At 25.6% G+C, this 14,203-nt stretch overlaps 3 protein-coding genes across 3 annotated transcripts; 1 reads left to right on the forward strand and 2 right to left on the reverse strand.

The window, feature by feature from the left end:
- Nucleotides 1–290: 290 nt before the first annotated feature.
- LOC103570648 (uncharacterized) lies at nt 291–2,963 on the reverse strand. Its single transcript, XM_008548453.2, has 2 exons — nt 2,274–2,963; nt 291–1,641 (listed from the first exon to the last, which is right to left on the reverse strand). The coding sequence occupies exons 1-2, from the start codon at nt 2,648–2,650 to the stop codon at nt 546–548; spliced, it is 1,473 nt and encodes a 490-aa protein (XP_008546675.1). The 5' UTR covers nt 2,651–2,963; the 3' UTR covers nt 291–545.
- Nucleotides 2,964–4,460: 1,497 nt separating this feature from the next.
- Nucleotides 4,461–6,847, reverse strand: LOC103570650 (40S ribosomal protein S16). The gene is made up of 5 exons (XM_008548454.2): nt 6,786–6,847; nt 6,662–6,709; nt 6,325–6,456; nt 5,064–5,178; nt 4,461–4,704 (listed from the first exon to the last, which is right to left on the reverse strand). The coding sequence occupies exons 1-5, from the start codon at nt 6,792–6,794 to the stop codon at nt 4,559–4,561; spliced, it is 450 nt and encodes a 149-aa protein (XP_008546676.1). The 5' UTR covers nt 6,795–6,847; the 3' UTR covers nt 4,461–4,558.
- Nucleotides 6,848–8,430: 1,583 nt separating this feature from the next.
- Nucleotides 8,431–13,845, forward strand: LOC103570651 (probable ATP-dependent RNA helicase Dbp73D). The gene is made up of 6 exons (XM_008548455.3): nt 8,431–8,658; nt 9,010–9,605; nt 10,413–10,625; nt 10,742–10,952; nt 12,855–13,298; nt 13,380–13,845. Exons 1-6 carry the CDS (start codon nt 8,636–8,638, stop codon nt 13,780–13,782), a joined length of 1,890 nt encoding a protein of 629 aa, XP_008546677.1. The 5' UTR covers nt 8,431–8,635; the 3' UTR covers nt 13,783–13,845.
- Nucleotides 13,846–14,203: the final 358 nt, after the last annotated feature.

Genomic DNA, 14,203 nt, shown 5'->3' on the forward strand with positions numbered 1-14,203 from the left:
GATGAGAATGATGGTCATACTGCACAAAAAAATTCTGCACTCTTACGACAACTAGTTTTTATTCAATTTTTCAGTGCATTGACCAGTTTATTTGTACTATTAATTACTTATACTACATTTGATTATTTAATGTTAATATTACGTACAGAAAAAAAATATATATCAGTCACCGATAATAAATATACCCCAGTTGTCAATTTCGTCACGCAAATGCTTAAAAATGGCAGCCCTTTTACAACCAAGAATTGAAAATTGGAATACTTAATTCAACTAAATTTATAAAAAGAAAATAAATGAACTGATACATTTATTGGAACAAGTTAATTTGAAAACAATAAAATTGTATGGTAATAAATAATTTAAACATTGTTGAGTAATTTTTAAAATATACGATGGTAACTATTACTAACACAGATGATAGTTATCATATTGTGATTGTTTTCAATAGCATCATGGTGATAAATTTAAAAATTACTATACTGTACAATTAAAAATCCCCGATGACAATCATGATCATAAAATTCTCAGCGTATACATTCGATATCTTATCTTATATTCGATATTTTATCATAAACCTCCGGATTTTTAGGATCGATCGAAATAGCTTTTGAGAAGCAAACAACCGCTTGCTCTTCAAACCCATGCTCTCGGTAAATAAATCCCAGTTTCCTCCACTTATCACCAATACAACAATTTCCAATAACTATTGGCCAAATTGAGCGAATTATCGGATCCGCAGTCGATTCATCAGGTGCCGAAGCATCAAACTCTTCATTAGCAAAACATTCAACGCAACACTCAGCATACAAAATCCAAATTATCACCAACTCAGAATACCTTTCATAGCTTATCAACGATTTCAAAAATTTACGAGCTCTGCTATAGTTTTGTTTCCTCATTAGCGATTTTACCAAATCCATAATATGGTTGCTATAAATTTTTATGTTTTCTAAAGTTAATAACTCGTCAATATAACAATCAACTTTATTAATATAACCCAAGTCAATAAATAAAATAATACAAGTAAATTTTAAAATAATGTGAGTATTCCGCGGAATTTTACAAAATCTAATTGCTGTAGTAGGAACTGTATTTTTACTGTAATTTAATTCTTCAATTTTTGAGTCAATCACTTGGTACCCAATTTTGATACATGTGTATTTAGAAAACATGTCTATACATTTATTATATTTATTAAGTTTTAATAATATATGTAAATATAGACCGACTTCTTGTTCTGTGAGCAAATGTGGGCAGTGATGGAAAATCGGTTCGATTGCCTCGAGAGCAGCGGAATGATTTTTTTCTGATATTAATAGCTTGGACAATTTCTTGGCGCAGTTGATCAAAAGCAATTGGTTATTTTCCGGGTCAAGTTTTGGTGTCAGTTCTGTGTAAGCGTCGATGTAAGCGCGTTTATTTCCTCTTTCGTACTGTAATTTAGCGCGTGAACAGTAAAGTGATTCTTTTTTAGGGCTTCTGCGGATAGCTAGAGTGTAATAACGGATTGCTTGAGGAATACAATCGTATTTTATGTGTAATTTTGCTAATTTTATGTAATACTCTTCTCTAGTTAAATTTTTTTTGTCAACTTTAGCCATTTCGTCTTCTAATTCTCTTGGTTCTGGTGGTTCATCATCTCTATAAGTTATTAGCAATAATTTTTTATTATTTAAATATTTAAAAAGCAATTATAGAAATATCCGAAATATTCTAGACGGTTTGTAAAAATTTTTGAACATTTTCTTAAATTATTAAATCCTCTGAATATTTAAGGCAATTTTAAATAATTTTCAGTGTCGGGAATATTTCAAAAAAATTGTTAATTGTTTAAATTTTTAAAAAATTTTGTACTTTTCAAATATTCTAGAGAATTATAAATCTTTTTTGAAAATTCTAAAAGCTTAAGAATAATTCTAATTAATTTTTAGATTGTCAGAATATTTCAGACAACTCTAGATCATTTAAAATAATTCTAGAACTGTCTAGAAGATTCTACAAAGACTTTAAAGTGTTCAAGTATTACAGATAGTTAAAAATTATTTCTTAAAAATTCTAGACAGCTTTGGATGATTCCAAAAAAAAACTGTTTGGAAGATTTAAAAACAAATTGTGACTGAATAATAGTGAGTCCTCTAGATTATTTAAAAACATTTTAAAAGTGCTTGAAATATTCCAGAATATTTTTAAATTATATAAATTCAATAACTTCCACAGCAAAATTAAAAAAAAATGAATAATATTTAAAATACTGATTAATAAAAAATACTTACATAATTTTATCAAGCCGATAACCAGCATTAATTATTTTTTTTTTACATGAAATCGGAAAATTGATAGATAACTTTTCTTCACTATCTTTTTTAATTTGCAATTGATTGTACGCATTATAAACTAATTCATTTGACTTCACCGCACTTTTATCTTCTTCAATTTTTCTGTCAATTTTATAAACTTTAACTCGCTCAGTAATTCTATAATTTATTTTTACAACCTCTCTATTAATTTGAGACAATATATTACTATTTGTAGAATCTTTACCTATTTTTATTTTATTTTTATTAGTTAAACTATTTCTATAATAATTTAAAATAAATTTGATAATAAATAATTCAAGTTTAAATAAAAAAACTCTTAAGAAATCACGCATGATCACTTGAACGTCAATTAATAAGATATAAAATAAAATTCCAACCACGTGGACTGTTAAATTTTCGTAAAACTATATATTTTTGGTTATTTTGCGCGCCATCTTATACTAATTGCACGTGTACAATTTGCATATACATATTTAAATATCCTAATTACCGGACCTATACATATATATATATTTTTTTACCTTGGTTTTTTCAATATTTTCAAAATACAAGCTGGAGCTTGAATAAAATTTACATCGTGAATTTCACCAGCGTTAAAAAAGTAACAAAAATATTTAGTACTTTGTACTTATGAATAAATTTTTTTGATCTTACCCACTACAATTTATATACATAAAATTGCTCAGGTAAAATAAAGAAAAAGAAATTATAATTTATAAAATATAGTTCAAAATTTAAAACTTAATCTATTTAAATTATGATAATACTACAAATTTTTTTTTATGGTACCAAAAAAAATTATGTAATTACTAATTACATAAAAAAATCTAATCTAGAAAATTTAAAAAAAGGTTAGAGTAAATTGAAAAATGATCTGAAAATTTATAATTTTGATATTTTTAAATTATGTCAAAAAAATTTAATAATTTATTTTCGTATTAAAATTGGAGGTAGATAAGCAACAACGTGAAAACCCAAAAAAATGATTTTTATACCGAATGATTTTTTAGTAACTAACGATTGCTTCTCGAGTAGTTTAGCGTTACGAAAAATTTTTTTAAATCATGAATTCAAAAAATAGTTGACACTAATTGATTATATGGGATAAAACTTTTTGCAAAGTAGAGTTAAGTAACTTGAGTTTAAATACTAAATTCCAGAGATTCATTAATTATAGAATAAAAATTGAAGTAACATGGTACGCTATTGTCAAAATACTGAATAAAGTATCTTATTACAAGTTGAAAATTTTTTGGTCACAAACTTTTTACGTTCAAATATTTTTCCTGTAATGATTTCGGCAATACAGTGTCAAATTTTTTTTAGATTAATTGGATGTTTTAGCCGAGTATAATCAGTAATTGTGTAAAACCGAGTCGAGTCTTATGAACCGTTTTTGAGATTTAGATAAGACTATTTTATACTTCATAATACAAATTTTGAGTTCATTTGTAATCGACTTGCTTATTTTAGATCCTCAAATTATTATATATATATATATAGATATTTTTTTTGAGACAATGGTTAATAAAATCACTTAGAAGCAATTTGTGCTTGAATAAGTTCGAAAATAATTAAATTAAAAATAGTTTTAAATCTTTAAATGCAATTTTCTCAAAAGGGTGTTTATGTTAATTGATGCGTTATCGCTTTTCCACGGGCAATTAAATTTTTTATTAAAATCAATTATTAAATAAATAATAATATTTTCGAAGTTAAATATAATTATATTGTGAAAAAACTTGAGGTAGTCGCAATTAAGAGACAATTTTGAATTAATATTTTTTTTAATTAAAATTTTTTTTTTCTTTAATTATGAATTTAAGTCAGTTTTAATGACAAAAAAATTTTAATTTTATTTATACTTCAAGAATCTTTATATATATATATATATATATATATATATGAAATTGATAAATTTGTTTAAACTCAATTTTTTCAGTTAAAAATGTAAATAAATTTTTTGATTATTGAAAATTAAAAATGGAATATTTAGAAATTAATCGATAAAATTATTCAAAAGTTCAAACTTTAAGAACCAAGTGAATGAATGGATTCATTAGAAGTTGAAATAAATTAATATAAATAAAATAGAATAGAAAATCCGTAATCGTTATTATATTAAATGAAAAAAGAAACTCATTGATATTTTAGTGTTGTTGTTTATTCATTTTTCTTATTGAACGACGTATTGATAACGTACAAAAAAAGATGTAAATATGAATGTATAGTGATACAATTTAACGGTACGATTTTTGGTAACGTGCTCTCGCACCGGGACCACCGAATTTCTTGGGCTCACAACGTCTTGGGTCAGCTACAAGTAATGTACGATCGTATTGGATAAGGATATCCTTGACTTCTTTTTTACTTGCTTCATCGACATCTATGAATAAATAAATGATTGATTATTTAATAAAAATATAAATTTCTATTTATTGAAAATTTTTATTTAAAGACAAATCTACTCTTAATTTTTTTTTGTTACTTAGCTATCGGATTTCCATTAAAAGTAACAAGGGCTTTTTTTTTGTGAAAAATTTATTTCTGTAGATAAACAATTTTTGTATTTGTGTTGAACTTTCAATAGTTGTAATTTAATTGAAAAAATTTTAATAATTTAAAAATGATTAAACAGCTGAATACTTTTGAATCGAGGTTTAAAAATATTTAGAAATCTCTTGTTTATTACAATTATAAAGTTGATAGTCTTTCAATTAAAATTAATAATAATAATCAACTTACATTTTTGATAATAAGCAACAAGTGCCTTGGACATAGCTTGTCTGATAGCATAAATTTGTGCTACATGACCACCACCGCTTACACGTATGCGCATGTCAACACCTGAAAATTTGTCCTAACAAAAAAATTTAATTAATTAATTAATCAATTTATTTATTAGTAACATAATCACACAAAAAAAAAACATCAGCTTATGAAAAAAAATATATTTATCAATTATAAGCACCAATAGGTAATAAGTATAAATTTATTGAAAAATTGTATTTACTTAAGTAATTGATAATTGCAATAGTTCAATGACAATTTTAAATGAAAAAGATTAAGTAAAAAATTTATAAGGTTTTAAAAGTTTTCAAGTAGATATTTTTGAGAAAGGGTCTATAGTAATTTTTGTCCAAGCTTTTCTGTCAATAAATCTCTAAACGCAAAATTATGAATGAGGATCGATGCATTATTCTATAATCTAGTAGTTTAAATTTTCATTTTTCAAAAATGTTCATTTGTTTAAGAGAAAAACGTGGATAAAGTTTCCATTTACTGCACCAGTGCAATAAAGATAGTACTGTTAGTCAACTTTTTCTTATATTTTTTAAATGTAAAAAATGACTTCACTAAATGACAAACTAGGATTTTTTTCTTTTAAATTAAATAATGGAGAGAATAGTTTAAATCAGTATATAATAAGTAATTAATTCATTTGTTTTTGTCTTAATTATTAATCATCGAATTTTAAACAGAAAATCAAGTACTGAATAATATTGATAATTATTATTTAAATCAATATGTTGATATTAAATATGAAATGTTTATTAATATCAAATGAAATAAATCATTTTTAGCAAATGATTTAAATCGTTTTTTTTTTTTTTATTAATGCTTGATAAAATTTTAATTTTATTTGTTTTTATTAATTGAGAAAGTCTATAACAATCGACGACATGTCCTATGAATTTTTTATAGATTATAAAATTAAGATAATTATCTGACTTCTGGAAAAAATTACTCATGTTTATATTAAAAGAAATAATAAAAATAATTGTCAGTTTGAAAAACATTATGAAACTGCAAGTAGTAGATAAAGAAATTTAGTGTTTTTTGTGTTAAACGAATTACATTGTTAAAAATCCTTTGCGTAATTTTTTAAATTTTTAGATACTATTATTGAATTTATTTATTTAAAAATACAAAAATTGTCAATTGTCTGCTGATTCCAATATCATAAAAAATAATAAAATATAAAAATTAAAATAATTATTTATACCTTGCCGAGAAGAAGAATTGGTTCTTGTAATTTGTATTGGAGTACAATTGGTTCAATATTCTCCAATGGTCTGCCATTTACACGTAAAATACCACGACCACGTTTGCAGTAAGCTACAGCCGTTGCACTTTTCTATAAAAAAATACAAAATAAAACATTTATGTAAATACTAAATATCAAGGAAGATAATTCAACAATTATTTTTACAGTAATAAATCATCTAAAATATTATTTTTTCATAGATTCAAATTTTTCAAGTTAAGAAATAAAAATGTAGGTTAGGTAAAACACGCCGTGGATATAAACGAAATAAATTGTGATTTAAATAATTTATTACCTTACGTCCGAAAACTTGGACTGAGTGGATGGGTTCCTTTTGCTTTGTCTGTAATGTAAATATTTATTAATATTTTCATAATTATTTATTTATTGTTAATTAATAGAAAGAAACATTTTTTAACCTTCTGCATTGTGACGGAGTACGGAAAGAAAGAGGTAGGAAGAGGAAATCGACAAGAACGCTTGAGTTTTTAGTTGATTAAATTATTGTAGAGGTCGTCGTGGAATTTATTAAGGTTCGTTTATATGTTGACGTTTGATGTTCGACCTAAGCGTCAGGGCGTTAAATAATTTGGAAACCTTCGAAAAATGTTCAAATTTCGCGCTATATAAAATAAAAAAAAAATCTGCCTTTTTAAATTGCCATGTACCAATATTAGAGTAATTAAAAAACATAAATTCTTCAAATTTATTACTGAATAATAAAATATTTATTGAGTGAAAAATTCTCCCTGAAGAAAAATTTTTTTACCCAATTTTAAAGTGTTGGTGGCTGGATAAGATAAATTTTTTTTGTCTTAAAGTCACTTTTTTGGAATAAATAAGACATGCGGATGTTAGTCCTAGGAGACATAGAAAATTTTTGTTGTTTTTTCTGTCTTAAAAAAGACATGTCAGTTAAAAAAACATTTAGATAACTTATTTTACCACTATTTGTAATGTCATTTATGTCGTCACTTGTATCAAGTCTTTTCAGTAGATATTTCTTCGGTGACATAAATTTCTGATCGTTTTGTCAACATGTTGGTGTCTTATCGATGTGCCAAAAAACAGCCTAAAAACTGATATTTTATAGACCCTTGAGAAAAATTATTTGAAATGATTTAAAACAATTTGAATCGACTAATATATAGAATAGATATACACTTATCATAGGGTAAATTATTTTTCTTAATCAGGGGATGTCACAAAGGCAAGTGTGCTACTTGGGCAATTACAAAAACAAAAAAAGCTAAAAATATGCGCATGTAAAAAATTAAAAAGCTATAGGTTTAATTTTTAGAATATTTTTGTTTTTACAATTTATCGTTTTTAAAAAAATTCAAAAATTATTAGACGTCGACTAACTTCAGTATCATTAAAAATTAATTTATGGAAAAAAAAGCAATTCAATTGAATAATAATTTTAAACATTCGGGTAATTATAAACCGAATTTAGAAAAAAAATTTGAATCTGATACCAGTAATCATACATGTTGATGGAACTGCGGCAAGTAAAATCATGTTAAAAGAAATTGTAAAAATTCACAAATTTCGAATCAGCAAAATTCATAAAATTTTCAACACAAAAAAAATAGATATAACCAAAATAACAGAACAAATCAACGTCAAGGAAAGTAAATGAGATTGGTCCGAAGGGGGACGAATCAACCTGTTATTAAAAAAATCAAAATAGAAAATTCAAATTCTGATATAACTTCAAAATTAAATGGGACTATCGATAATATTTCTTGTAAAATGACGTTCGATAATGTAGCTGACATTATTATCGCTAATATTAGATAATTTGATCATTTACCGAATACTAATGATAAATCACACACAATTTTTTCTGCATCTGATGAAGAGTTACCCTATAAATTTATTTATAAAGCTGAAATTAAGATTTTAATGACGAAGAAAAAAATATAGAAAACTTTACTTAAAAATAGGAGTTAAATTTACTAAATTTATAATGAAAACTTAGAGCGCCATTACAATAGTGTAATTTTTACTATCTTGAGAATTAAATTTTTATTTATATTCAGTAATTTTTATAATTTGAGTATGCAAATAAACATTTGGTTTTATTCTGCGCCGCTTTTGTGCGCAGATACCTTCATATGTTTAATTTGTTCAATTGCTATATGGTCTATTATATATAGATACTTACAAGAATATTTAAAGGTTATATTTATAAATTCATGTCTAAAACGTGGGTTTGTTTATATATTACAACCGACATATAAAATAAAATATATAGTTAAATAAAATGTCTTTATTTGAAGTCAGGCGGTAAGTTATATTAAAGTAATTATGAATTAGTTAATTAGTAAAATTTATTTAATTACTTAAGCATAAACAATATTGTAAAAAACATTGATTTCATAAATGTTTAATGATCACCAAATTAAATACAATTTTTAATTTTAAGTCAACATATCTAAAATTTTTTTAAATTGTTAAAATACAATTATTCTTAATTCAAATTCAATGTTCCCCCATTTATAAAATTAACAATTAATCATTATTAAACTTTTGAATTTAAAAAGTCAAAAAAGTGTTATATCTTAAATTGTTTTCAAATTTCACTAGGAATCAATTTTAATTTTTTATCTTATAAATAATAATAATTTCTTATTTTAGTTATGATGAAGAAAATGAACAAGAACCAAAATCATATGACCACTTATCAGAATTATATAAATTAATTGAAGAGAGAAAGCAGCAACGTCTTAATAATAATAAAAATAATAATGAAAATGATAGCAATAATGATAATAAAAAAAAATTACAAAAGAAACGTAAAAGAAAATCAGATGTTGGAATTCCTAATGAAAATAGTGAAATTGCAAATAATAATGTCAATGACAATGATAATAATAACGATAATGTTAATGATAATGAAAATACTGTTGATGAAAGTAAACACAAGCAAGATTTCATGATTCTTGGAGTAAATGCCAGTAAAAAAAAAGCTAAAGTGACACGTGTGTTGCCTAAATGGCTGACACATCCAGAAATAATATCAGCTGACTTAAATAATGGTCCTGAGTTGGATGATAACATAAAAGAGTCATTAAATTTTGATGATCAGATGATGAAAACGTTACAGGACAATGGAATTAAAAAATTATTTCCTGTACAGTTGAATGTGATTAAATGGATGCTTAAATGCAATGAGTATCGGCGGATGGGCTGGTGGCCACGTGATACATGTGTGTCAGCACCTACTGGAAGTGGTAATTTAATTATTATTGTTATTTTTGTTTAATTAAGTAAAGATTTTAATTGTAGTTAAAAATTTATTTATCACATTTTTAATGATAAAAAAATATTTTATGAGATATTTTAATGATAGATTGAAGTCGGTGAGAAAATTCCACGTATAGTAAGTACCCACATTGATGTATTATGATGAAGTCACTAGTTGGTTAATTTTTTATGAATTAATTGTTTAAAAAATGCCCAATTGTTTGTTGAAAATAAATTTATTAAAACATATCAATGTTGGTACTCAAAACTATTGAAAATTTGGCCAAAAATTGAACTGTACTTGCCATTTCGTTAATTAATCTAAATTTCAAAGGAAACTAATTTCAATTAATTATAGAGTGCTCATTATTGTGTATTTTTAAGATAAAATATATTTAAAGAAAGTGGAAGATAATCTTTGAATAATTGACAAAATTACGCGTAAAATAAGCACCCACAACAGTGTAATAAAATGAAGTCGATTATTAATTTTTGATTAATTAATTGTTCATAAAATGGTCATATTTTACTTCCTATATTTTTAAGTAAAAAATATCGTTAAAAGTATTTTAATTATTCCAACTGAAGAATTCTCAAAATAAAAAAAAAAATTATAAATTTTATTTAAATAATTAACATAATGCAATAATTCATTAATGATAATTGATTTCAATGAGTTATTTATTTGTTAACAAAACATATTGATGTGGATACTCAACTAAGAGGAAATTATTTCACAAATTTAACAAACATTAATCTTATACTAAATTTTAACTTCCACAATTTAATTTTAGGTAAAACTCTAGCTTACGTCTTACCAATAATTCAACAGTTAAAGAACAATTTAATAACTAAAGTACGCTGTCTAATTGTCTTGCCAGTCCAAGAATTAGCAGCCCAAGTTTACAAAGTAATGATCACTTACTGCAAGAATACAAATCTTAGAGTCGCTTTGATTACCGGCGCATCATCTATGGAAATTGAGCAAACGAACCTCGTCAAAAAAAGTAACACTATTATTTATAATATTTAAAACTATGCTTCAGAAGAATAACAAAGAAAAAAATTATTTGATATATTTTTTTTTATTTATTATTAATTTTTCATTTTTTTTTTTCTTAAGCACAAAATGGTGATTTGATAAGTCGTGTGGACATTGTGATATCAACACCAGGGCGTTTGATAGACCATATTGAAAAAACAAAAGGATTTACATTAAATTATCTTGAATATTTAGTTATTGATGAGGCTGATCGTTCAACAGACTGGTTAAAATATATTCCACACCCCCATTATAACATTCCTTCGTTAACTATAAAAAATATACAGTCATGGTAAGTGAAAAACATAAATGGAAAAGAAAAAATTGTAATTGGAAGTATCTAAAGTATCGCTATGTGGGTTTCGTTGAGGGATTGATTGGTATAATTTCTTGCATCAGCTTGTCTTTTTGGAATTTTTATACCAAATGATTCCTTAGTAACAATAGAAAATTTTTTTGTCATTACTTTTTTATGTTTCAATATTTTTGCTGCAATAATTTCATCAATCCAGTTTAGATTAATTGGATTTAAAAATGAAGTATTATGGATCATTTTTTAAAACCGAGTCAAGTTTATGAAAATTAGATTAGCTATTTTAAATTTCGTAATACCGAATTTAAGTTTATTTTTACACCAATAAAAAATTTATGTAAGTTTTCGCTATTTCAATGTTAAGATTATCCGTGTAAAATAACATTGGTAGTGGTGTTCACATTTTTTTCGTTGTTAAACGCTATTAAAAAAAAAGTATTTTTATTTTCGAAATATCAGAAGTTGAATTGTATTTCAAATGCAAAGAAAAATTTTTTATTGTTTCAAAAATTAATGATACGACAGATTTACTAGTTTATGGAGAAACCCAAAGAATATTAGCTCACAATGACATATTAATGTTATTGTATAATATATAGGAAACGGATGTTAATGATTCAAGTCTCTTTGCAAACTAAAGCAGGGAAAAAAGTAAAATTAAATAGTCAATGATTAGTTTATCATCTTTAAATCAGTTATTGACTTATGAAAAACGCAAGAGTTACAATAAAAATAATTAATATTTTGTTCCTAAATATTTAACTCGATAAATGATTAGAAATTTATGAAATTTTTAGAGTTTCTTAAACGTGACTGCTTATTTTATAGGCAATGAATTTCTTTTTAAATTTCAATCAACGAAAATTTCATTATTTTAACAAAATATTGTTATTATCATTTTTTTCCTATTTTTTTTATCTTAAAACACTTAAACACTTTCATACTCTGATTGGAGTTAATTTACTCCGCATGCACATCGTTTTAACTATAGTTGGATTACACCGCTAAGTAATACCACTGCACCCGTATGAATCCATTAAAAAACACAAAATTTACAGTGTAATAGATTTGCTTATATATTTTAGATCCTCAAACAATTATATTTTTTTTTGGATATTGATTGATAAAATCATATGGAAGCAATTTGTGCTGAATAATTTTGATACAGATCTTATTAAAAATAGTTTAAAATTTTTTAACGCAATTTGTTCAAAATGGTGTCTATGTCAATTAAAACTTATTGCTTATGTATGCCCAATTAAGAAACAGTTATCAGTTAAACTAATAGAATCCAGGTTCGATTCCTAATTTTGACTAATAGTTTTTTTAAATTTATTTATAAACTATTCATTAAATAGGTTATTTTCTTATTCTGACCCAGCTTTTTTGTATTCTAATTTTTTTTAAGTGTGAAACGCTTTAAGCCTTTGTATCCGTTTGAAAAATAAGTTTTTCTATGTTCCTGAAGATCAAAACGTTTTTCGTGCAACGAAAAAAAAAATTGGGTGTAAAAAAAACTACTGAATGGCGAGATTTTTGAAACGTTTCGCACATAAATGCTCGCATGTCAGCCGAAAATCTTAGACCACCCCCCAATCCCCAATCCCAAGCAATCGAATTACATGAATTTTTTTTATTTTTGTTGAGCGAAGAACGTTCCGATCTTCAGGTACATGTTTTTCTGCTGTTCAGCATTATAAAAAATTTTTTTTAATATTTAAAAATAATCCGTAAAATTTTCTATATCGTAAACATTCTAACCTTGACCCCTCTCCCCCCTATTTCGAAAAAAGAAGTGGGTGGTGTCCGTCTACTGTCATCTATTGTGTAACTTTAATTCCAGAAATTCTAAGCCAAATAATCAATTTATTTGTTTTTTAGTTCGATACCACCAGCGCAAAAATTATTATTCAGTGCAACTTTATCCCAAGACCCGGAAAAATTGAGCCGATTAAATTTATTCCAGCCGATATTATTTACTTCCGTTGTCTTGAAGAATCATGACAATGATGAAGACATTGATCTAGATAACGAATGTGGTGAATTTTTGGGTAAATATACTAGTCCTACAGAGTTGACTGAACGTTCTTTTGAATGTTCGCCTGAATACAAACCGATTGCCGCCTGGAAATTGATAACCGACAATGAAAAGAGAAAGAAGACGCTGATTTTTACCAACTCTGGCAATTCTGCCCATCGTCTTGCGCTTTTATTGAGTTTTATGCTGGCTGATAAAAATATTTGTGTCGACGAATTGTCTTCGCAGATGACGCCTAAGCAGCGGGGCGAAGTTCTAGATAAATTTAGTAAAGCGGACTCAGGAGTGTAAGTTTTGTTATTAAATTTAAATTTATTTTTCCAATGATTTCAAAAATTTTTTATTCTTATATGTTTGTCCCATTACAGACTTGTAAGTTCTGATGCATTAGCACGCGGTGTTGACATACCAAATGTGACAGTGATTTCTTACGATTTACCAAAAAATATAAAAGGTTACATCCATCGATCCGGACGAACTGGACGTGCTGGTAAATTAGGAACAGCTATATCTATATTAACTTGTAATCAAATCCCAGCATTTAAGCGAATGCTCGCGTCAGCACACAAAGTTGTCCCGACAATTGAAAAGTTTGAGTCATTAGAAACTATTGCCGAAGATATAAATTACATTGATCAATTGAGTAAACTAAAAGAAATCATCAGTAAAGAAGAAATTAAAAATAATAAAGTAACTAAGAGTAATGATAAAAAAACTAAAAGAAAATTTAGTAATGATAATACTAAATCTAAACGACAATGTAAGGAATAAATTTAAGTTTTTTTATTTTTTGATCATGTATGTGATTAAATTATTAATAAAAATAAAAATTTATATGAATTTTAATATTTGGACATAAATAAGCAATAGCGTATCAACTGACAATTTATTGCTTTTGAGAAAATTGTGTTTATCGATTTAAAACTATTTTTAAGGGGTTAGGTGGGTTCGAAAATTTCAAAAAATCGATTTTTTTTGTCTTATTAAATAGTACAATATGTTTAAAATATTCTACCAAAACTTTAAATCGATCCGAGTAAAATTCTAAGAGATAGACCCTTTAGAAGTTCCGCCCATCAGGCCACGTCGGTGTAGCGCACCGCAGGTATACGGAAGCAGCTGGCTATTGACCGTTCTTCTTGTTTGCTTATTGTATACCATTCAAAGGTAACTTAAACTAGTTTTAAACATT

This window comes from Microplitis demolitor, chromosome 6 (assembly GCF_026212275.2).
Source record: "Microplitis demolitor isolate Queensland-Clemson2020A chromosome 6, iyMicDemo2.1a, whole genome shotgun sequence".
Taxonomy (NCBI): domain Eukaryota; kingdom Metazoa; phylum Arthropoda; class Insecta; order Hymenoptera; family Braconidae; genus Microplitis; species Microplitis demolitor.

Bases quoted from the DNA above. Each gene is read 5' to 3' on its own strand.
- LOC103570650 (XM_008548454.2), bottom strand. The intron at 6,457-6,661 runs GTAATAAATTAT...ATTTTTTTATAG, and splicing joins TCCAAGTTTTCGGACGTAAG to AAAAGTGCAACGGCTGTAGC. The intron at 5,179-6,324 runs GTATAAATAATT...TTTTTTTGTTAG, and splicing joins CAATTCTTCTTCTCGGCAAG to GACAAATTTTCAGGTGTTGA.
- LOC103570648 (XM_008548453.2), bottom strand. From the start codon at position 2,650: ATGCGTGATTTCTTAAGAGTTTTTTTATTTAAACTTGAATTATTTATT. The intron at 1,642-2,273 runs GTAAGTATTTTT...AATAACTTATAG, and splicing joins TATCGGCTTGATAAAATTAT to AGATGATGAACCACCAGAAC.
- LOC103570651 (XM_008548455.3), top strand. From the start codon at position 8,636: ATGTCTTTATTTGAAGTCAGGCG. The intron at 8,659-9,009 runs GTAAGTTATATT...TTCTTATTTTAG, and splicing joins TCTTTATTTGAAGTCAGGCG to TTATGATGAAGAAAATGAAC. The intron at 9,606-10,412 runs GTAATTTAATTA...ATTTAATTTTAG, and splicing joins GTCAGCACCTACTGGAAGTG to GTAAAACTCTAGCTTACGTC.